General features: G+C 52.9%; 1 protein-coding gene across 5 annotated transcripts in view; it reads left to right on the top strand.

Moving 5' to 3' along the window:
• The window catches only part of DTNB (dystrobrevin beta), a 159,130-nt gene that overhangs the window by 33,197 nt on the left and 101,555 nt on the right, over positions 1–24,378 (top strand). For all 5 annotated transcript variants that reach the window (XM_038132084.1, XM_038132085.1, XM_038132083.1 and 2 more), the window contains exons 9-10: positions 4,099–4,265; positions 8,979–9,103. In XM_038132084.1, the coding sequence (XP_037988012.1) occupies positions 4,099–4,265; positions 8,979–9,103 (292 nt within the window). The remainder of the gene's footprint in view (positions 1–4,098; positions 4,266–8,978; positions 9,104–24,378) is intronic.

Genomic DNA, 24,378 nt, shown 5'->3' with positions numbered 1-24,378 from the left:
AGGAGGTGAGGAGGTGGCTCTGGTTAAAATGCTGGGTGACCTCCAGGGCACAGGGGATCCTGCTTTGATCCTGGTTTGATCCTGGCATTCCCTGGCAGCTGCCAGGAGCAGGAGGGACCAGCTGGGCTGCTGCCCTTCACTGGGGTCTTTCCCATCCAAAGATAAACTTTGTCCCTTGAAGAAAGATGAAAACAAACAGAAATAATACCACAAAAAAACCCACAAACAAAATCCTGAACAAACAAACCCCACAAAAACCTGAACAAACAAATCCCACAGAAACCTGAACAAACAAACCCCAGAGAAACCTGAACAAACAAATCCCATAAAAACCTGAACAAACAAACCCCATAAAAACCTGAACAAACAAACCCCACAAAAACCTGAACAAACAAACCCCATAAAAACCTGAACTAATAAATCCCATAAAACACTAAACAAACAAACCCCATAAAAACCTGAACGAATAAACCCCACAAAACCCTGAACAAACAAACCCCATAAAAACCTGAATTAATAAATCCCATAAAAACCTGAACAAACCCCATAGAAAGCTGAACAAACCCCATAAAAACCTAAACAAACAAACCCCATAAAAACCTGAATGAATAAACCCCACAAAACCCTGAACTAATAAATCCCATAAAAACCTAAACAAACAAATCCCATAAAACCCTAAACAAACAAACCCCATAAAAACCTAAACTAACAAATCCCATAAAACCCTAAACAAACAAATCCCAAGAAAACAACAACGACTGAAAATAAAAAACCACAAACAAAAACCCAACAAAACAACCCAAACAGACAAAAACCCCAATGCAAGTAAAGCCAAAAAAGCCCTGCAGGTACCCAGCACAGCTTCCACCTCTTTTGTTCCCATCTTGCTGCTCCCTGGTCTGATATTCCCTGATCTGGCTGCTCCAGTCTTCTCCTCATCCCTCCTTGTGAGGCTGTGCCCGTGCAGGACAGCGAGCGCTGCCCCTGCCCCTGTTATCAGGACATTGGTATTGCTTCCCCTCGTCAGGAGATCAGGGTTGGGTTATTGGTGTTCCCCTCGTCAGGAGATCAGGGTTTGGGTTATTGGTGTTCTCATCAGGAGATCAGGGTTGGGTTATTGGTGTTCCCCTCGTCAGGAGATCAGGGTTTGGGCTATTTGTGTTCCTTCATCTCATCAGGAAATCAGGGTTTGGGTTATTGGTGTTCCCCTCGTCAGGAGATCAGGGTTGGGTTATTGGTGTTCTCATCAGGAGATCAGGGTTGGGTTATTGGTGTTCCCCTCGTCAGGAGATCAGGGTTTGGATTATTTTTATTTCTTTCCCTCATTGGGATATGAGGGTTTGGGTTATTGGTATTGCTTCCCCTCACTGGGAAATCAGGGTTTGGATTATTTTTGTTCCTTCCCTTCATCAGGAAATCAGGTTTGGGTTATTGGTGTTCCCCTCATCAGGAAATCAGGGTTTGGGTTATTATTCCTTCCTCTCATCAGGAAATCAGGGTTTGGATTATTTTTGTCCCTTCATCTCATCAGGAAATCAGGGTTTGGGTTATTTGTGTTCCTTCCCCTCACTGGGGTATCAGGGTTTGGGTTTTTGTTCCTTCCCCTCACTGGGGTATCAGGGTTTGGGTTTTTGTTCCTTCCCCTCACTGGGGTATCAGGGTTTGGGTTTTTGTTCCTTCCCCTCACTGGGGTATCAGGGTTTGGGTTTTTATTCCTTCCCCTCACTGGGGTATCAGGGTTTGGGTTTTTGTTCCTTCCCCTCACTGGGGTATCAGGGTTTGGGTTCTCTGCTGCTCCTGTGCCCTTTTATCTGCAGCAATCTCTGCTGCCTGCACCAGGGAGGGGAAGGGACAGCTCTGACGAGGTGGGGGAGGACTTCTCAAGGAGCCAGGCTGGCAGAGCTGGGGGTGCTCCCCTGGAGAAGGATCCAGGCAGAGCTCAGAGCCCCTGGCAGGGCTGAAGGGGCTCCAGGAGAGCTGCAGAGGGACTGGGGACAAGGCCTGGGGGACAGGAGCCAGGGAATGGCTGCCAGTGCCAGAGGGCAGGGCTGGATGGGATCTTGGGAATGAGGAATTGTGCCCTGGTTCTGTTTTGCCCCTCATTTCAGGATGCATTTGCCATGGGGAGCTCTCATCTCCTTCCCCTCATGCTCTCATTCCTCTCTGGTTTATTCCCAGGGCTCCACGCAGGGTGGGACAGGGGAGAAGCATTTCTTGATGTTTATTTTGGCCCAGCCCTGGTGCTGCTCAGGCTGATCTGAGCTCTCCCATTCACTGGGGATTCCTCTCCTGGAGCTGTGGAGGTGCAGGAGGGAGGGGTAAAGGGGCTGTACACCAGGACTTGTCCTTTCTGAAGAGGTGACTCCGGGCCCCAGGGATCTCCTTGGGCACAATCCAGCCAAATCCTGCCGTGCTGCAGCTTTGTTATCAGTTAATTAGCAATTAGCACGTCTGGAACACGGCACAGTCGGAAACGGCCTTTGATTTCAGAATCAACGAGGCTCCAGATTTACAGCTGATATTGGGAATGGGGAATTGTGCCCTGGAGAGAGGCACAGGCTGCCCAGAGCAGCTGGGGCTGCCCCTGGATCCCTGGCAGTGCCCAAGGCCAGGCTGGACACTGGGACAGCCAGGGACAGTGGACAGACCCCACTGGGACAGCCAGGGACAGTGGACAGACCCCACTGGGACACTCAGGGATAGTGGACAGACCCCACTGGGACACTCAGGGATAGTGGACAGACCCACCTGGGACAGCCAGGGACAGTGGACAGACCCCTCCCTGTGCTCAGCACTTCCCTGGGGAATTCTGTGGGAGGGAGATGTCTGAAGAAGGAAAATTGTGAGAAGCTTTCAGCTGGAACTGCTGTGCCACCATCAGCTTCACCTGAGGGGTCATGGAGCCAGAATTGCCAGCTGTGCCCTCAAACCCTGCCCGTGCTGTGCCACCATCACATCTGAATTAATGAGCCACAATTGCCAGCTGTGCCCTCAAACCCTGCCCAGCAGCGAGTGCTGAAGGAGCTGGGGGTCTGGAAGCTCCAGTGAGGTGGGATGTTCCAGGCTCTGGTATTTCTGGGGTCTCCAGGAGGAAGGAGGAATTGAGAATCTGACTCCACGTTCTGGAAGGCTAATTTATTGTTTTATGATATAATGTTATGTTATGGTATGTTATATTATGTTATATTATATTATGTTATATATTATATATATAATATAATATTATTTCATTTATATTTTTACATCATATTACAATATATATTATACTATATTATATATCACATCATATCATTTTATGTCATTTATATTAAATTATATTAAATTATATTACATGATATATATCATATTATATCATATCATTTACATTATATTACATTATATTGCATTTTATATTATATTATATTACATATAATATTATATAATATATAATAGTACATTATATTACATTATATTACATTATATATTACATTATATATTACATATTATATATTACATATAACATATTATGTTATATATAATATTATATCATATATAATATAATATAATATAATATAAATTATATATTACATTACATTATATTACATTATATATTGCATATTATATATGCAATATTTATTTATATTACATTATATTATATTACATATATTATATTACATTACATGACATTATATATTGCATATTATATATGCAATATTATATTATATTATATTATATCACATTATATTATATATTGCATATTATATATGCAATATTATATTATATTAGCTATACTAAAACCCTGCTAAAGACTAGAGGAAGGATCCTTACAGAAGGTTTTGCAAGATAATAATGGAAACCCGTGGCTCCTTCCAGAGTCCCACACAGCTGGCCGTGGTTGGCCATGGAGTTGAAACAATTCCCATGTTGGATGGAAAATCTCCAACCACCTTCCAGAGCAGCAAACCCCAGCAGAAGCACGAGAGAATATTTTCATTTTTCTCCGGGGCTTCTCAGCTTCCCAGGAGAAGGAATCCCGGCGCAGGGATTTTTCAGAAAACAGGACGGTGCCCCCGTGTTTACAGAAACCTCCTTTTGTTTGTGTTTGTCCCCGTGTGCCAGTCTTCCACCCCGTGGAGTGCTCCTACTGCCACTGTGAGAGCATGATGGGCTTCAGGTACCGCTGCCAGCAGTGCCACAACTACCAGCTGTGCCAGAACTGCTTCTGGAGGGGCCACGCCAGCGGCCCCCACAGCAACCAGCACCAGATGAAGGAGCACTCCTCCTGGGTAAGGGCATTCCTCATGGGCAGGGCATTCCTCATGGGTAAGGGCCTCTCCTGGGCAGGGCATTCCTCATGGGTAAGGGCATCTCCTGGGCAGGGCATTCCTCCTGGGCAGGGCATTCCTCATGGGCAGGGCATTCCTCCTGGGCAGGGCATTCCTCATGGGCAGGGCATTCCTCCTGGGTAAGGGCATTCCTCCTGGGTAAGGGCATTCCTCCTGGGCAGGGCATTCCTCATGGGCAGGGCATTCCTCCTGGGCAGGGCATTCCTCATGGGCAGGGCATTCCTCCTGGGTAAGGGCATTCCTCCTGGGTAAGGGCATCTCCTGGGTAAGGGCATTCCTCATGGGCAGGGCATTCCTCCTGGGTAAGGGCATTCCTCATGGGCAGGGCATTCCTCATGGGCACGGCATTCCTCCTGGGTAAGGGCTTCTGCTGGGCAGGGCATTCCTCTTGGGCAGGGGCACTGCTCCTAGGCAGGGCATTCCTCCTGGGTAAGGGCATCTCCTGTGCAGGGCATTCCTCCTGGGTAAGGGCTTCTCCTGTGCAGGGCATTCCTCCTGGGTCAGGGGCACTCCTCCTGGATAGAGGAATTCCTCCTGGGTCATGGCATTCCTCCTGCTCTCAGGGGCACTGCTCCTGGGGCAGGGCACTGCTGCTGGATCAGGGCTTCCTCCAGGGCAGGAACATTCCTCCTGGGGTCAGGGGCACTGCTCCTGGGTGTGGACGTTCCTCCTGGGTGAGGCTGTTCCTCCTGGATGAGGCTGTTCCTCCTGGATGAGGATGTTCCTCCTGGGTGGTGATGTTCCTCCTGGATGAGGATGTTCCTCCTGGGTGAGGATGTTCCTCCTGGGTGAGGATGTTCCTCCTGGGTGTGGACGTTCCTCCTGGATGAGGCTGTTCCTCCTGGATGAGGATGTTCCTCCTGGGTGAGGATGTTCCTCCTGGATGAGGATGTTCCTCCTGCGTGGGGATGTTCCTCCTGGGTAGCTGAATCTAGAGCAGCCTCAGGCACGTTCAGGGTCTGGAGCAGAACTGCTCCACGGGGCTTTTCAAACACCAGAGGGTGTAAACAGGGAACTGGAGTGGGTTTATTGTTTATTCCCGCTGGATAAACCTGGCACGGAGGCCCAGCCAGCTGGGCACGGGCACCAGGGGCTCAGGGCTGGGTCTGTCCTGCCCAACACCTTCAGGGCATGCAGGGCACCAGCCTGGCCCAGCTCAGGGACAGCCCCAGGGGGTGGGATGGGGATCTGCTGGGGCAGGGGGCTCTGCAGAGGGACCAGGACAGCCTGCATGGCTCCACGGGCTGAGGGACAGCAAGGCCAAGAGCTGGGTCCTGCACTGGGGTCACAGCAACCCCAGGGAACACCCCAGGATGGGAAGGGAACGGAGCTGGGGAGGGAATGGAGCCCCAGGAGGGGCTGAGGGAGCTGGGAAGGGGCTCAGCCTGGAGAAAAGGAGGAATTATGGAATTATTATGGAAAAGACCATCACCAGGGGTCCCATGTCACTGCTGGCAGCTCAGTGAGTGCAGTATTATTTTCAGAATTAATTTTGTAAGTTAATATGGGATTTAAACCCCATTTTTTGGTCATTCCTGTGGGTGTCACCAGCACTGCCAAGGACCTGGGGTCACTGGTGCTGTGAGGCCATTTAGTGTGAGAATCAGAAAGCCAAAAACTTCTACAGGCACTAGAGAGTTTAATCTCTAGCCTTGGAAGACACTTAGATTAATGTCAAAATACAATACACAGACATGTAGCAGAAAAAAATTCTAGCTGAAAAAAACATAAATAAAAAATAATAAATAAATTATAAATCATAAATGTATGTTTCTATAGGTGTAAGTAAGAATATCCCTTAAGTAAGAGAGAAACTGTATTGGGTAAGATGGTGAAGGGTTTGTGATGTATGGAATAAACTGAGAGTTTAGAAGTTATAACAAAAGCAGTGTGCCTGTGAGTTAGAGGCCCATTAGATAAAAGTATCCATAGTGCAGCAGAAGTAAGTAAAAGTGATAGGTTCAAAAAGTAAAATAAACCCTGTGGCAGCTGTCTGTCAGCTTAGGAAGTTACATGTTTCCCTGTAATGAAGAAACTCGGGACTGCTCCTAAACTACAGCCAAGTGCTTGCTCCTCTGAAATCTCACAGCCTCTGAGACTAATGTTTATCTGAGCAATAAATCCTCCTTAGCTGGAGAACAGTCCCATCCCTTCATTTCCAGCAGCAGCAGCCATAATTTAGCACAACTGAGGGGAGTTGTGAGAGGAGATCCAGTCACTCCTGCCTGTCCCCAGCACCTCGGCTTTGCCTGTAAAGGACAGGAATTTGGGAAGTGGCTGTCCCTCCCCTCAGAATGCCCCCTCTGTGTTCAGAGAGTGCAAAAATCCCTTAATGGGATGGGATGAATTCCTGAGAGAGCCCCCAGGTAACTGGTTTATTTCCTAATCTTCCATCATTTTGTTAAAACTTTCAATTTCCACCGTCAGAGCCCTTCGAAGCCTCCCAGAACTCCCAGAGCCTGTGCTGATTTCCCAGGAGTGCTGGGCATTTCTGCTCCTGTGCCCTCTGCTGCCTGCCCCAGCTGTGGGTGCCTGCCCCTGCCCTTCCTTCCCAGGCTCACCTGGCCTTGTTCCCCCAAAAATCCCGGGCTCACCTGGCCTTGTTCCCCCAAAAATCCCAGGCTTACATATGTTGTTCTCCCAAAAATCCCGGGCTCACCTGTGCCTGTTCCCCCAAAAATCCTGGGCCTACCTGGCCTTGTTCCCCCAAAAATCCTGAGCTCACCTGGCCTTGTTCCCCCAAAAATCCCGGGCTCACCTGTGCTTGTTCATCCAGAAATCCCAGGCTTACATATGTTGTTCTCCCAAAAATCCCGGGCTCACCTGTGCTTGTTCCCCCAAAAATCCTGGGCTCACCTGGCCTTGTTCCCCCAAAAATCCCAGGATCACCTGGCTTTGTTCCCCCAAAAATCCCGGGCTCACCTGGCCTTGTTCCTCCAAAAATCCCAGGCTCACCTGTGCTTGTTCCCCCAAAAATCCTGGGCTCACCTGGCCTTGTTCCCCCAAAAATCTTGGGCTCACCTGGCCTTGTTCCCCCAAAAATCCCGGGCTCACCTGAAATACGGCTCTCCTGGAGCCAGGTCTCATGAGCTCTTGGAGATCTATTTCACACCCAGGATAGCTCAGCTGCCTCAGAAGGCATGAAATCATCGGGATGGCTCCTGTGGGAGTGTTGGAAACAAAAAGGTTTTAATAAAAGGCAAAATAACAAAAATCTTTACGGAGAAAAACCGAGCCAGGTGCAAGAGGCCCTCCTGCCCCTGGTAAACACCTCACAAAGGCAATTAGTTTCTTTGTTCTCTCCTTTTCCTAGTGAATTGCTCAGGCGGGACTTTTTTGCTCCTGTCCAATTAGCCATCCTTTACTTTGAGGTGAAGCCCCCCAGGTCCTGTGAGATGCCTTTTCCCCTAATCGAGGAGAGAAACTTCTGGGCTTTTTTCCTTTTTAAGGGGATGGTTTTGTCACTCCCTCAACAGGAGGCACATTCCTATACTCACCTGTCCTTGTTGCCCCAGCCATCCCCAGCTCACCTGTGCTGTCCCCCAGCCATGCCCATCTCACCTGTGCTGTCCCCCAGCTGTCCCCATCTCACCTGTGCTGTCCCCAGCCGTCCCCATCTCACCTGTGCTGTCCCGCAGCCATCCCCATCTCACCTGTGCTGTCCCCCAGCCATGCCCATCTCACCTGTGCTGTCCCCAGCCGTCCCCATCTCACCTGTGCTGTCCCCCAGCCGTCCCCATCTCACCTGTGGATGTTCCCCCCCAAAATCCCCAGGCTCACCTGTGTTGTTCCCCAGCCATCCCTGTCTCACCTGTGCTTGTTCCTGCAGAAATCCTGGGCTCACCTGTGCTTGTTCCTCCAGGAATCCCCTATCTCACCTGTGCCTGTTCCCCCCACAGAATCCCCATCTCACCTGTGCTTGTCCCCCAGCCATCCCCATCTCACCTGTGTCGTTCCCCCAGGCTCACCTATGTTGTTCCCCCCAAAAAATCCCTGTCTCACCTGTGCTGTCCCTGAGCCGTCCCCATCTCACCTGTGCCTGTCCCCCAGCTGTCCCCATATCACCTGTGCCTGTCCCCCAGCCGTCCCCATCTCACCTGTGCTGTCCCGCAGTCATCCCCATCTCACCTGTGGCTGTCCCCCAGCCGTCCCCATCTCACCTGTGCCTGTCCCCCAGCTGTCCCCATATCACCTGTGCCTGTCCCCCAGCTGTCCCCATCTCACCTGTGCTGTCCCCAGCCATCCCCATCTCACCTGTGGCTGTCCCCCAGCCGTCCCCATCTCACCTGTGCTGTCCCCCAGCTGTCCCCAGCTCACCTGTGGCTGTCCCCCAGCCGTCCCCATCTCACCTGTGCTGTTCCCCAGCAATCCCCATCTCACCTGTGGCTGTCCCCCAGCCGTCCCCATCTCACCTGTGGCTGTCCCCCAGCCATCCCCATCTCACCTGTGGCTGTCCCCCAGCCGTCCCCATCTCACCTGTGCTGTCCCCAGCCCTCCCCATCTCACCTGTGGCTGTCCCCCAGCCGTCCCCATCTCACCTGTGCTGTTCCCCAGCAATCCCCATCTCACCTGTGCCTGTCCCCCAGCCGTCCCCAGCTCACCTGTGTCGTTCCCCCCCCCAAAATCCCTGTCTCACCTGTGCTGTCCCCGCAGAAATCCCCGGCCAAGAAGCTGAGCCACGCCATCAGCCGCTCGCTGGGCTGCGTGCCCAGCCGGGACCCGCCCCGCCCGCTGTTCCCCGAGCAGCCCGAGCGGCCCCTGGACCTGGCCCACATCGTGTGAGTACCTGAGCCCCCCCCGAGCCCCCCTGAGCCCCCAAACCATCCCTGAACCCCCTCCTGACCCCCCAAACCTGGCCCACATCGTGTGAGTACCTGAGCCCCCCCTGAGCCCCCAAACCATCCCTGAACCCTCTCCTGACCCCCCAAACCTGGCCCACATCGTGTGAGTACCTGAGCCCCCTCCTCAGCCCCCTCCCCATCCCTGAACCCCCTCCTGAACCCTCTCCTGACCCCCCAAACCTGGCCCACATCGTGTGAGTACCTGAGCCCCCCCTGAGCCCCCAAACCATCCCTGAACTCCCTCCTGAATCCCCTCCTGACCCCCCAAACCTGGCTCACATCATGTCAGTACCTGAGCCCCCCCTGAACCCCTTCTGAGCCCCCTCCCCATCCCTGAACCCCCTCCTGACCCCCCAAACCTGGTCCTCCAAACCTGGCTCACATCGTGTGAGTACCTGAGCCCCCTCCCCATTCTTGAACCCCCTCCTGACCCCCCAAACCTGGCCCACATCGTGTGAGTACCTGAGCCCCCTCCTGGCCCCCCAGAGCTCACCCCCATGGTGGCAGTACCCCTGAGCCCCCTCCCCAGCCCTGGGCCTGCAGGGCTTTTCAGGTTTTTCCCCGCTGAGTTTGTGCAAATTTTTGTTGCAGTTTGTTTCTCTGGAGAACCCTCTGGGGCTGTGCTTGTGAGGGGTCTCAGGGCTTTTCAGGCTTTTCACTCTGTGTTTGTGTAAATATTTCTATGGAGACCCCTCGGGGGCTGTTGTTGTGAGGGGTCTCAGGGATTTTCAGGTTTTTCCCTGCTGAGTTTGTGTAAATGTTTCCCTGGGGCTGTTGTTGTGAGGGGTCTCAGGAATTTTCAGGTTTTTCCCTGCTGTGCTGTAAATGTTTCCCTGGGGCTGTGCTTGTGAGGGGTCTCAGGAATTTTCAGTTTTTTCACTTTGTGTTTGTGTAAATATTTCTCTGAGAACCCTCTGGAGCTGTTATTGTGAGGGGTCTCAGAGCTTTTCAGGTTTTTCCCTGCTGGGTTGTAAATGTTTCCCTGGGGCTGTAGTTATGAGGGGTCTCAGGAATTTTCAGGTTTTTCACTTTGTTTGTGTAAATATTTCTCTGAGAACCCTCTGGGGCTGTGCTTGTGAAGGGTCTCGGGGCTGCAGGAGGGGTTTGGTGCAGCTGAAGCCAGGCTTGGCTGTGTCCTACCTGCAGCCCTGGCACCTCCCTGTCCCCACCAGTGGCACCTGGCACTCCTCCCTGTGTTGGATCAGGCTCTGCTTTCTCATTTACTGTAAATTAAATTGTCTAAACAGCACCATGTCACGCACAGGGGTCAGCCCATCCGCGGCCTCTCTCCGTGGCATTGTTGTCACCCTGCTGTTGTCACCTCCCTGTGGAGCTGGCGGGATGGGCTGGGTGGAAAACCAACCTGGTGTTGCTTTGAGCAGCCTGAGGCCGCTCTGCTTCCCCGCTTTGTCACATTTCACCTCCAAAGTAAAAGCTGAGCGAAAAAAAGACCCAAACAAACAGAAGTCAGTCTGCAGATAAATCCCAGTGTCCCACAGAGGCTGGGGGAAACTGCAGGAGAGGCTGAGGAGCAGCAGCACTGGGATCTGATCCCAGGAGAGCACAGCAGCATCCCCGTTCCCATGAGGATGGGGCCATGTGCAGCCTGGGACTGAGGGGAGCTCATCTCTGCTTTTATCCGAGCCCCAGATCCCTCTGGCAGTGGCTCCCGTGCCCCAGTCATGAGTGGGGAGCCGAGGTGCTGGGACAAGGATGTCCCTGGCCCTGTCCCCACCCCGGCCAGGCTGTGCTGCCCTCCCCAGAGCCCCTGGTGCCACTGGCTGCCTCTTCTGCTCCCTCCTTTCAGTGTGGCACCCCCTAAGTCTGGGCTTACCGCTGTTAAGGCGACTCTTGGATGTGTTAGAGAGGCTTTTTTCTCAACCCGGCTGTCGAGGAAGGAGTCAGAAGTCTTCGGCTGTCGTTCTCAAGGTTGTTTATTATTTGTTATTTAAAATCTTTTCTGTCTGGCCTGCCGAGATCTGTTCAGCAGGTCAGCCAGGGGCACACTGCCCTCCCACGGGGCTGGTGCTATTTTTTATACTAAAAACTACGTGTACTGTGTTTACAATTCTGTTCTAATACTAATTACCTATGTTGGGCAGTCAGCTTCTATTCTAAACCAATCTAAAAGTGCTAATGTTACTCAAATTATGGAGGTTAGGAAGAAGAAGGAAGAAAGACAAGGCACGCCCTGATTCCTCCATCTTGGAGCCTCAGACCCCCACGTACAAAGTCTTAAATTCCCGTGTACAACATCCTAAAATTTTTCTCTTTACTTTGTGATCACTATTACTGTGCTATCTAAACTTTTGTGGCTTGTGATTCTCCACACAGAGTTGGTAATTTGCTCCACGGGCTAAGATCAAAACCCCACGTGTCCTTGGCTGCAGGCACCCAGAGGGGCGTCCTGGCTTCCGACACCCCAGGAAAGGCTGGAGGATAAATTGCCAAAATGCTGGCCAGGGCTTTTCCCAGCAGTGTGAGCAGTGTAGAGCTCCAGAGCTGCTCCAGAACTGCACTCTGGGCTGCTCCCAGCCCAGCCTGGGGCTGATTGCTGCTTTGCTCTGTGCTGGTTCCCTCCAGTTCCTGCTGTGAGATTTGCAGGGGTCCCAGGGTGAGGGAAGAGATGAGAGTCTTGACTCCACGTTTCAGAAGGCTGATTTATTACATTATAATAGATATTATATTGAAAATACTGTATTAAATTATTATATTTTATATATATATAATATATATAATATTATTATATTATATTGAAAATACTGTATTAAAGCCATACTAAAAAAGTAAAGAAAAAAGATTCATCAAAAAATAAACAAAAATAAAAAGAAGTTAATAACACTCATAACTAACTAGAAAATGGATTCAGCTGCATCCTTGATTGGTTATTAAGTAAAAACACTCGACATGAACCAATCAAGGAAGCACCTCTTGCATTCCACAACAGCAGATCATTATTGTTTACATTTCTTTCCTGAGGCTCCTCAGCTTCTCAGCAGAAGAAAATCCTAGCAAAAGATTTTCATTAAAATGTCGTGGTAACAAGTTCCTGCCTCCCTGAGGATTCCCCCCTCTCCCAGAGCTGCCTCGGTGCCGTGCAGGGAGGGACTGGGCTGAGTCCATGCAGTGTAGATCCTGCTCTGCTTTCCTTGGGGCTGTTGCAGTCAAAGTGGAGAGAAGCCAGGGCTCAGTCCTGCTGCTGCTCAGTTCAGAGCTGGAGTGGGTTCTCAGCAGTTCATTCCCTTCTACACACAGATGGCTCAGCAGAGCCCAGGCAAAGCCTGTCCATGGGCCACAGCATGGCCTCTTCCTTCCCCACAGCTCATGGCCTCTTCCTTCCCCACAGCTCATGGCCTCTTCCTTCCCCACAGCTCATGGCCTCTTCCTTCCCCACCGCTCATGGCCTCTTCCTTCCCCACAGCTCATGGCCTCTTCCTTCCCCACAGCATGGCCTCTTCCTTCCCCACAGCTCATGGCCTCTTCCTTCCCCACAGCTCATGGCCTCTTCCTTCCCCACAGCAAGGCCTCTTCCTTCCCCACAGCTCATGGCCTCTTCCTTCCCCACAGCTCATGGCCTCTTCCTTCCCCACAGCATGGCCTCTTCCTTCCCCGCAGCTCATGGCCTCTTCCTTCCCCACAGCTCATGGCCTCTTCCTTCCCCACAGCTCATGGCCTCTTCCTTCCCCGCAGCTCATGGCCTCTTCCTTCCCCACAGCTCATGGCCTCTTCCTTCTCCACAGCATGGCCTCTTCCTTCCCCGCAGCTCGTGGCCTGTTCCTTCCCCACAGCTCATGTCCTCTTCCTTCCCCACAGCATGGCCTCTTCCTTCCCCACAGCTCATGGCCTCTTCCTTCCCCACAGCTCATGTCCTCTTCCTTCCCCGCAGCTCATGGCCTCTTCCTTCCCCACAGCATGGCCTCTTCCTTCCCCGCAGCTCGTGGCCTCTTCCTTCCCCACAGCTCATGTCCTCTTCCTTCCCCACAGCATGGCCTCTTCCTTCCCCACAGCTCATGGCCTCTTCCTTCCCCACAGCTCATGGCCTCTTCCTTCCCCACAGCATGGCCTCTTCCTTCCCCGCAGCTCATGGCCTCTTCCTTCCCCACAGCTCATGGCCTCTTCCTTCCCCACAGCTCATGGCGTCTTCCTTCCCCACATCTTGGCCTCTTCCTTCCCCACAGCTCATGGCGTCTTCCTTCCCCACAGCTCATGGCCTCTTCCTTCCCCACAGCATGGTCTGTTCCTTCCCCACAGCATGGCCTCTTCCTTCCCCACAGCTCATGGCCTCTTCCTTCCCCACAGCATGGCCTCTTCCTTCTCCATAGCATGGCCTCTTCCTCCCCCACAGCATGGCCTCTTCCTTCCCCACAGCATGGCCTCTTCCTTCTCCACAGCATGGCCTCTTCCTTCTCCACAGCTCATGGCCTCTTCCTTCCCCACAGCATGGCCTCTTCCTTCCCCACAGCATGGCCTCTTCCTTCTCCACAGCTCATGGCCTCTTCCTTCCCCACAGCTCATGGCCTCTTCCCCGCAGCTCATGGCCTCTTCCTTCCCCACAGCTCATGGCCTCTTCCTTCCCCACAGCATGGCCTCTTCCTTCCCCGCAGCTCATGGCCTCTTCCTTCCCCACAGCTCATGGCCTCTTCCTTCCCCACCGCTCATGGCCTCTTCCTTCCCCACAGCTCATGGCCTCTTCCTTCCCCTCAGCTCATGGCCTCTTCCTTCCCCGCAGCTCATGTCCTCTTCCTTCCCCACAGCATGGCCTCTTCCTTCCCCACAGCTCATGGCGTCTTCCTTCCCCACAGCTCATGGCCTCTTCCTTCCCCACAGCTCATGGCCTCTTCCTTCCCCACAGCATGGCCTCTTCCTTCCCCACAGCTCATGGCCTCTTCCTTCCCCACAGCTCATGGCCTCTTCCTTCCCCACATCTTGGCCTCTTCCTTCCCCACAGCTCATGGCCTCTTCCTTCCCCACAGCTCATGGTTTCTTCCTTCCCCACAGCATGGCCTCTTCCTTCCCCACAGCTCATGGCCTCTTCCTTCCCCACAGCTCATGGCCTCTTCCTTCCCCACAGCTCATGGCCTCTTCCTTCCCCACCGCTCATTGCCTTTTCTTTCCCTACATTCCCTGCCTTCCCTCCCCAATCTGGAATTGCCTTTCCCTTCCCAACCCATCCCTGCCTTTCCTTCCTGCTCCATCCCTGCTCCCGTTCCCGTTCCCATTCCCATCCCAGGGTTTGGCACCTCCTGCAGGCACATGGGGACAGGGCTGGATAGGTCCTGCAGGGACAGGGACATGGGGACAAGGCTGGGACTGGGACATGGGACAGGGCTGGACAGCTCCTGCTGGGACAGGGACATGGGGACAGGCTGGGCACCTCCTGCAGGGACATGGGGACAGGGCTGGGCATCTGCAGGGACAGGGACATGGGGACAGGGCTGGGCAGCTCCTATAGGGATAGGGACTGGGGACAGAACTGGAACATGGGGACAGTCACACCTCCTGCAGGGACATGGGGACAGGGCTGGGCACCTGCAGGGACAGGGACATGGGGACAGGGCTGGGCATCAACAGGGACAATGGGAACAGGGCTGGGACTGAGACATGGGGACATGTCACAGCTCCTGCAGGGACATGGGGACAGGGCTGGGACAGGGACATGGGGGCAAGGCTGGGATAGGGACATGGGGACAGGGCTAGGCACCTCCCTCCTGCAGGGACATGGGGACAGGGCTGGACAGGTCCTGCAGGGACAGGGACAGGGAGGATAGGGCTGGGACTGGGACTGGGACATGGGACAGGGCTGGACAGCTCCTGCAGGAACAGGGACAGTGGGGACAGGGCTGGACAGCTCCTGCAGGGACATGGGGACAGGGCTGGGACTGGGACGTGGGACAGGGCTGGACAGCTCCTGCAGGGACAGGGACGGTGCGGACATGTCACACCTCCTGCAGGGACAGGGACACGGGGACAGGGACAGCTGCCTGGGCACTCCTGGCAGCAGCTCAGCTCAGAGGCATCTGCTGTGCGCTGCCAGCTTTAATTAAATGTCAAACCAATGCCCTAAAAAGCCTGGGGACACAGAGCCTGCTGCTCCAAGGACAGCTCTGGGACACCAGAAACCCTGGCAGCAGGGCACTGATGGCCCGGGGACATCACAGGGACAATAAGGACCCAGTGGGCTTTGTGGGAGGGACACGAGGCCTTGGCGCTGCTGTGCCACCGCTGCAAGAACAAAACCAGCAGGGCTGAGGTGAGAGGGGCTGCAGGCAGGGCAGCTTTCCTGCTGGAACCCCGGCCAGGAACCGCTGCAGCCCCCAGGGAGTCGTTTTTGGGGTGTCCGGGGGTTGATTGTGTTTGATTTGGGTGAGGGAATCAGCACCCACAAATAAACAAGGGGGAGAGGCTCCAGAAAAGCTGAGCTCTGCTGCAGCTGGCTGAGTAAAGAATGGAAATCTCAATAACCGGGGCAGTTCAACAGTGCTTGGCCAAAGGTTCCAGGGAAAAGAAGGCTTGGAGGGGGAAAAAAGGCTTGGAGGGGGAAAAAAGGCTTGGAGGGGGGAAAAGCCCGGCTGGGCTCTTCGGGGGAGGGAGGAAACACCAAAGGAATGTAAACCATGAGCTGGGAGTTGCTGCGAGTGGTTTGGCACAGGGGCAGCGATGGGGCAGTGAGCTGTGGTGAGGGAGTGCTGGGGAGGGAATGGAGCCCCAGGAGGGGCTGAGGGAGCTGGGAAGGGGCTCAGCCTGGAGAAAAGGAGCCTCAGGGGGGACCTTGTGGCTCTGCACAACTCCCTGACAGGAGGGGACAGCCAGGGGACAGGGACAGGACAAGGGGCAACGGCCTCAGGCTGGGCCAGGGCAGGCTCAGGGTGGGCACCAGGAGGAATTTCTGCATGGAAAGGGTGCTCAGGCCTTGGCAGGGGCTGCCCAGGTAAGTGTGGAGTGCCCATCCCTGCAGGTGTCACCTGGATGTGGCACTGAGTGCCCTGGGCTGGGGACAAGGTGGGGATCAGAATTCCCAGAATCACAGAATTCACGGAATCCCCAGGTTGGAAGAGATCTCCAAGACCAACCCAGCCCCAACAGCTCAACCCAACCCTGGCCCCCAGTGCCACATCCAGGCTTTGTTAAACACACCCAGGGATGGGGACTCCACCACCTCCCCGGTCCCCAGGAATTCCCAAATTCCCCAAATTCCCAGAATTCACAGAATCCCCAGGTTGGAAGAGACCTTGAAGATCATCGAGTCCAACCCAGCCCCAGCACCTCAACCCAACCCTGGCCCCCAGTGCCACATCCAGGCTTTGTCAAACACACCCAGGGATGGTGATTCCATCACCTCCCCGGGCAGAACATTCCAGAACTTTATCACCTTTCTGTAAAGAGCTTTTCCCTGCTATCCAGCCTGAATTTCCCCTGGTGCAGCTCAGGGCTGTGTCCCCTGGCTCTGCCAGCTCCTGGCTCAGCTGGGACCTGCCGCTCCTGGGATCTTTTCCCTGCTTTGGGGCTTTGGGGTGGCCCAGGGGGATGCTGCAGCTCCCGGGGGGTGATTTCAGTGCCAGCTGCACTCTGAGGAGGTTTCCCAGCTCGGGGAGGTTTTGCTGTGCCTGGGAGCCCTGCAGAGGTGCCAGGCCCTGGCAGCAGGTCCAGGTGGTGTCCCTGCCTGGGGACACGGGGGTGAGGTCACCCTCGTCCCCTCCACTGTGACACAAGTGAGCAGGGAGGGGCCAGGTGCTAGCAGAGCCCAGGGGGGCACTGGGCTGGGGTCCCCCTCTGCCCTGAGGGTCCTTGCCTGTTGGATTGAGCTCTTTTTTTTTTTTTTTTTGCTTAGAAATGGGTTACTAAAAACATTTTAAAATGTTTTTATTCTATTTCCAATCTCGCAATCTTTATTTTTAAAAAATAAAACAATACAAGTGTTACAATTCACACTGTCACCATCAACAGTGAACTATTTCCTAATTGCAGTGCACTATAAACATTTTTTAAATTATCAATTTTCACCACACTATATTTTAAATGTCTTAAAACTGATTATTTAAAATTTCTCTTTATGAATCCTAATACAATATATCTTACATAATTCTGTTTCTCTAAAATATCCAATCTTTTTTATAAAACCATCTTTTAAAACTTATTTTAATTCAATTTTTCTCTCAACAATATGTATCCTATTTTATAATATTTTATTATCCTATCTATAATATTTCTATTTCTATTTTTATAATATTTGTAAGTTAACATTTCTTCCCTCAAAGTTTACATACAAATACACTATATAAACTTTCTATCAAATTTAAAAAAATTTCTACAAATCCTTTCTCAAATTTTCTGTGGGGTTCATTTACATGAATGATGTGGGGGTGTTAATTATGAGCACTGGAAGATGGAGAAGAAAATAAACAAAGGCCCAGCCCAGGAGATTTGGGCAGGATTTCAGGTTTTGGAGGTCATGGCCTGCAATGTGCATTTTTGGGGTGATTTTGTGAGCCAGGATGGTGACGCAGGTCCTGGAAAACCCTGGGAAGGACCAAGGGCTCAGTGAGACGGATCAGGGCTGGAAATGGGTTTGGGAATGGGGCAGTGTCCAGCCAAAGGGTCAGTGAGATGGATCAGGGCTGGAAGTGGGTTTGGGAATGGAGCAGTGTCCAGCCAAGGGCTCAGTGAGATGGATCAGGGCTGGAAGTGGGTTTGGGAATGGAGCAGTGTCCAGCCAAGGGCTCAGTGAGATGGATCAGGGCTGGAAGTGGGTTTGGGAATGGAGCAGTGTCCGGCCAAGGGCTCAGTGAGATGGTTCAGGGCCGGAAATGGGTTTGGGAATGGGTCAGTGTCCAGCCAAAGGGTCAGTGAGATGGATCAGGGCTGGAAGTGGGTTTGGGAATGGAGCAGTGTCCAGCCAAGGGCTCAGTGAGATGGATCAGGGCTGGAAATGGGTTTGGGAATGGGGTAGTGTCCAGCCAAGGGCTCAGTGAGATGGATCAGGGCTGGAAGTGGGTTTGGGAATGGGGCAGTGTCCAGCCAAGGGCTCAGTGAGATGGTTCAGGGCTGGAAATGGGTTTGGAAAAATGCAGAGAGGAATGTTGACGGGGCCTCAGAGTCAGGGACTTGGCTGGACCCACTGCTGGAGCTCCGGATGCACATCCCTGAGGGATCCAGGGATTTCCTCCCTCACTTTTCCAGGAATGAGGGAGTGAAGCCGCCTTCACCTGCATTCCTGCAGCCAGGCTGGGTCAGTGGTAGCAAAAATGGAAATTCTGCAGTTTCCTGCTGGTTTGGGGCATCCTGCATTGCCCGAGCTCCCTGCATCCTCCTCCAGGCTGTAGCTGCTGCTCTGCTCCCAGGGGACAGGGACAGGCCAGGGGGAAATGGCCTCAGGGTGGACATCAGGAGGGATTTCTGCATGGAAAGGGTGCTCAGGCCTTGGCAGGGGGGTTTGGGGTGCCCAGGGAGTTCCTGGATGTGGCACGGAGCGCCCTGGGCTGGGGACAAGGTGGGGATGGGGCAGAGCTTGGGCTGGGAGGGATTTTAAGGATTTTCCTTTTCAGGGATTCTGTGCCCAAGGCCGGGCAGGGGCAGAGGGAAGGAATCCCTGCCCATGGATGGGTTCAGGAGAATATTCCCCCCTAAATTCCAGCTCTGCCAGCTCCCCTTGCTGTGGGTGTGCTTCTCTTGATGATTATTGGCTGTGGAAGGGAAGTTTTGTACTTTCATGTTAATTAATTTTAAATTAATTGATCCCTGGCAGTGCCCAAGGCCGGGCAGGGGCAGAGGAAAGGGTCCCTGCCCATGGATGGGTTCAGGAGAATATTCCCCCCTAAATTCCAGCTTTGCCAGCTCCCCTTGCTGTGGGTACCCTTCTCTTGATGAAAATTTGGTGTGGAACATTAATTTTTGTATTTTATAGTGATTTATTTAAATGAACTGATCCCTGGCAGTGCCCAAGGCCGGGCTGGGGCAGAGGAAGGGTCCCTGCCCATGGCACTGGGTGGGTACAGGAGAATATTCCCCCCTACAGCCCAGCTCTTGCAGTTTCTCTTGGTGAATTTTGGGTGTGGAACATTAAGTTTTGTATTTTATAGTGATTTATTTTTGGCACTGGGTGGGTCCAGGAGAATATTCCCCCCTAAATTCCAGCTCTGCCAGCTCCCCTTGCTGTGGGTGTGCTTCTCTTGATGAATATTGGCTGTGGAAGAGAAGTTTTGTATTTTATAGTAATTTACAGTAATTTAATCGTGGTTTTATGGTAATTTCTTTTAAATTAACTTATTCAGGGGCTGGACTGGGTGAGCTTGGGGTGTTTTTCATTCTGGGATCCTCTTTTTGTTTCTTTTTTGGTTGTTTAAGAACTCCTCGTGGGCAGCCTTGGGCTGTGTCCTGCTCCTTCCAGCACAGCAAATGGGGGAGATTTGGAAAACGTTTGGAAGAAATGAAAATTTAAAAAGCAGCAAAATAAAACTGAAACTAAAACATTGAAAAAAAAATTGAAAAAAAATTGAAGAAATAAAAAATAATAATAAAAGATATTTTGAAGCAGTTGCTGTGAATACTTAAAAAGCAGGAAAATTAAAACTAAAACTAAAAAAAAATTGAAGATATAATTGATAAAATAATAAATAATAATAATAAGCCATATTTTGAGGCAGTTGCTGCGAGAACTTAAAAAGCAGGAAAATTAAAACTAAAACTAAAAATAATTGAAAAAATAATAGAAAAAGATTAATAATAATAATAATAATAATAATAATAATAATAATAATAATAATAATAATAATAATAATAATACATATTTTGAGGCCGTTGCTGCAAAAATTTTAAAAGCAGGAAAATTAAAACTAAAACTAAAATGAAAAAATAATTGAAAAATAATTGAAAGAATAATAGAAAAAAATAAGAAGCCATATTTTGAGGCAGTTGCTGCGAAAGCTTAAAGGTCAGGAAAATTGAAACTAAAACGAAAAATAATTGAAAAAAATATTGAAAAAATAATAGAACAATAAATAATAATAATAATAATAATACATATTTTGAGGCAGTTGCTGTGAATACTTAAAAAGCAGGAAAATTAAAACTAAAACTAAAAATAATTGAAAAAATATTGAAAAAATAATAGAAAAAAAAAAGCCATATTTTGAGGCAGTTGCTGCAAGAATTTAAAAATCTGGAAAATTAAAACTAAAACAGAAAAATTTTGAAAAAATTATTAAAAATAATAGAAAAAGATAAATAATAATAATAATAATAATAATAAGACATATTTTGAGGCAGTTGCTGCGAGAACTTAAAAAGCAGGAAAATTAAAACTAAAACAAAAAATAATAGAAAAAATAATAGAAAAAAAAATAATAAGACATATTTTGAAGCAGTTGCTGTGAATACTTAAAAAGCAGGAAAAATAAAACTAAAACAAAAAATAATTGAAAAAATAATAGAAAAATAATAGAAAAAATAATAATAAGCCATATTTTGAGGCAGTTGCTGTGAGAACTTAAAAAGCAGGAAAATTAAAACAAAAAAATAATTGAAAAAATTATTGAAAAAATAATAGAAAAAATAATAGAAAAATAGTAATAATAAGACGTATTTTGAGGCAGTTGCTGCGAAATCTTAAAAAGCAGGAAAATTAAAACTAAAACTAAAAATAATTGAAAAAATTATTGAAAAAATAATAGAAAAATAATAGAAAAATAATAATAAGACATATTTTGAGGCAGTTGCTGTGAGAACTTAAAAAGCAGGAAAATTAAAACTAAAACTAAAAAATAATTAAAAATTAATTGAAAAATAATTGAACAAATAATAATAAGCCGAATTTTGAAGCAGTTGCTGCGGAAACTGAAAAAGCGGGAAAATTAAAACTAAAACTAAAAAAATTAAAATAAAAACAATTGCAAAAATAATAAAAACCCAATAAATAGCAACACGCAGCCGGATTTCGCTCCCCCCCGCGCCTGTTCCGCGCTGCGCCCGCGGTACCCGGCAGATGCGCGCTCCCGCGGCGGCCCCGGTGCCATGGAGACGGCGCGGTGCGCGCGTCCCCGCCATGGAGCCGGGCCGGGATGAGCGGCGGCGGCGGCGGGCACCGGGCCGTGCAGGTGGGTGGCCCGGTTCTGGCCCGGTCCTGTCCCGGTCCCTCCCGGTTCGGTCCCGGCCCCTCCCGGGGGCTCCGGGGCCCCTCCGGTCCCTCCCGGTCCGGTCCCGCTCCCTCCCGGTCCTGTCCCGGTTCCTCCCGGTCCTGTCCCGCTCCCTCCCGGTCCTGTCCCGGTTCCTCCCGGTCCGGTCCCGCTCCCTCCCGGTCCCTCCCGGTTCCTCCCGGTCCTGTCCCGGTCCCTCCCGGTTCGGTCCCGGCCCCTCCCGGGGGCTCCGGGGCCCCTCCGGTCCCTCCCGGTCCGGTCCCGCTCCCTCCCGGTCCTGTCCCGGTTCCTCCCGGTCCTGTCCCGCTCCCTCCCGGTCCTGTCCCGGTTCCTCCCGGTCCGGTCCCGCTCCCTCCCGGTCCTGTCCCGGTCCCTCCCGGTTCCTCCCGGTCCTGTCCCGGTCCCTCCCGGGGGCTCCGGGGCCCTGCGGGTCCCTCCCGGCCGGGCTCGGGCCGGGATGACCGGGCCGTGCAGGTGGGTGTCCCGGTCCGTTCCAGTCCTGTCCCGGTCCGGTCCCGGTCCCTCCCGGTCCTGTCCCGGTCCCTCCCGGGGGCTCCGGGGCCCCTCCGATCCCTCCCGGTCCGGTCCCGGTCCTGTCCCGGTCCCTCCGGATCCCTCCTGGTCCTGTCCCGGTCCCTCCCGGTCCGGTCCCGGTCCCTCCCGGTCCTGTCCCGGTCCCTCCCGGGGGCTCCGGGGCCCTGCGGGTCCCTCCCGGCCGGGCTCGGACCGGGATGAGCTGCGGCGGCGGGCACCGGGCGGTGCAGGTGGGTGTCCCGGTCCTGTCCCAGTCCCTCCCGGTCCCTCCCGGTCCGGTCCCGGTCCCTCCGGATCCCTCCCGGTCCGGTCCCGGTCCCTCCTGGTCCCTCCCGGCCGGGCTCGGGCCGGAGCAGCAGGGTCAGGCTGCCGGGAACGGCCCTGGAGCGGCTCCCGGAGCCCGGGGCAGCGCCCCGAGCCCTGTGGGGTCCGCCCCGAGCCCTGTGGGATCCGCTCCGAGCCTTGTGGGGTCCGCCCTGAGCTTTGTGGGGTCCGCCCTGAGCTTTGTAGGATCGGTTCTCTGAGAGCTGTGTAGGATCAGTTCCCAGCTGTGTAGGGTCGGCTCTGAGCTGTGTAGGGTCGGTTCTCTGAGCTTTGTGGGATCGGCTCCGCGCTCTTTGTAGGATCTGCTCCCCGAGCTCTGTAGGATCGACTCCCCGCTCTTTGTGGGATCGGCTCCGAGCTGTGCAGGGAGGGCTCCGAGCCTTGTAGGATCTCCGAGAGCTCTGTGGGATCGGCTCCCAGAGCTTTGTGGGGTCGGCTCCCTGTGCTTTGTAGGGTCGGCTCCCCGAGCTTTGTAGGGTCGGCTCCCTGTGCTTTGTAGGATCGGCTCCCAGAGCTTCGTAGGATCGGCTCCCAGAGCTCTGTAGGGTCGGCTCCCAGAGATGCAGGAGGATCGCCCCGGACAGGAATGCAGGGGTGAGCTCGGGGTGAGCTCAGGGTGTTTTTGGGGTGAGCTCGGGGTGTTTTTGGGGTGAGCTCAGGGTGAGCTCAGGGTTTTTGGGGTGAGCTCGGGGTGTGCTCAGGTACATTTGGGGTGTGCTCAGGATGTGCTAGGGGTGGTTTTGGGCTGTTCTCAGGATGTTTTTGGGGTGTGCTCGGGGCGTTCTCAGGAGTGTTTTTGGGGTGTTCTCAGGGTGTGCTTGGGGTGTTCTCAGGGGTGTTTTTGGGGTGTTCTCAGGGTGTGCTTGGGGTGTTCTCAGGGGTGTTTTTGGGGTGTGCTCGGGGTGTTCTCAGGGGTGTTTTTGGGGTGTTCTCAGGCTGTTCTTGGCCTCTGCTCAGGGTATGCTCAGGGTGTTCTCAGGGAGTGTTTGGGGTGAGCTCGGGGTCTGTTTGGGGTGGTTTTGGGGTGTGCTCAAGCTGTTCTCAGGGTGTGCTCGGGATATGTTTGGGGTGTTCTCAGGATGAGTTCGGGCTGGTCTCGGGGTGTATTTGGGGTGTGCTCGGGGTGTTCTCCTGCTGTTCTTGGGGTGTTTTTGGGCTATGTTTGGGGTGTGCTCGGGGGTGTTTTTGGGCTGTTCTCGGTCTGTTCTCAGGGTGTTCTTGGGGTGTGTTCAGGGTGTGCTCGGGGTGTTTTTGGAGTGTGCTCGGGCTGTTCTCATGCTGTTCTCAGGGTATTTTTGGGGTGAGCTCGGGGTGTTCTCATGCTGTTCTCAGGGTATTTTTGGGGTGAGCTCGGAATGTGCTCAGAGTGTGCTCGGGGTGTTTTTGGGGTGTGCTCAGGCTGTTCTCAGGGTGTTTTTGGGGTGTGCTCAGGCTGTTCTCAGGGTCTCTGTCCGGGCAGCCCAGCACAGGGAACATCCCAAACATTCCCTTTCCCCTTTCCCCAGCTTGGAGCAGGGCAGAGCAGAGCCCCCTCCCCAGGGTGGGCAGAGCCCCCTCCCCAGGGTGGGCAGGGCAGACCAGGTGGGCAGAGCAGAGCCCCCTCCCCAGGTGGGCAGAGCCCCCTCCCCTCCCCAGGATGGGCAGAGCCCCCTCCCCAGGTGGGCAGAGCCCCTCCATCCCCAGGTGGGCAGAGACCCCTCCCCAGGTGGGCAGAGCCCCCTCCCCTCCCCAGGTGGGCAGAACCCCCTCTTCAGGGTGGGCAGAGCCCCCTCCCCAGGGTGGGCAGGGCAGAACCCCCTCCATCCCCAGGTGGGCAGAACCCCCTCCCCTCCCCAGGTGGGCAGAGCCCCCTCCCCAGGGTGGGCAGGGCAGAGCCCCCTTCCCTTCCCCAGGTGGGCAGAGCCCCTCCATCCCCAGGTGGGCAGAGCCCATCCCTAGGTGGGCAGAGCCCCCTCCCCTCCCCAGGTGGGCAGAGCCCATCCCCAGGTGGGCAGAGCCCCTCCATCCCCAGGTGGGCACAGCCCCCTCCATCCCCAGGTGGGCAGAGCCCCCTCCCCAGGTGGGCAGAGCCCATCCCCAGGTGGGCAGAGCCCCTCTCCTCCCCAGGTGGGCAGAGCCCATCCCCAGGTGGGCAGAGCCCCTCTCCTCCGCCCGCAGCCGCGTTTCCCGGTGTGGGTCCAGCCCCGGCGTTCCGGGGGCAGCAGATTTCCCGGCAGAGCCCGCAGA

This window comes from Motacilla alba, chromosome 3 (genome assembly GCF_015832195.1).
Source record: "Motacilla alba alba isolate MOTALB_02 chromosome 3, Motacilla_alba_V1.0_pri, whole genome shotgun sequence".
NCBI classification, from domain to species: Eukaryota; Metazoa; Chordata; class Aves; order Passeriformes; family Motacillidae; genus Motacilla; species Motacilla alba.
This window is presented reverse-complemented; position numbering and strand designations above follow the sequence as displayed.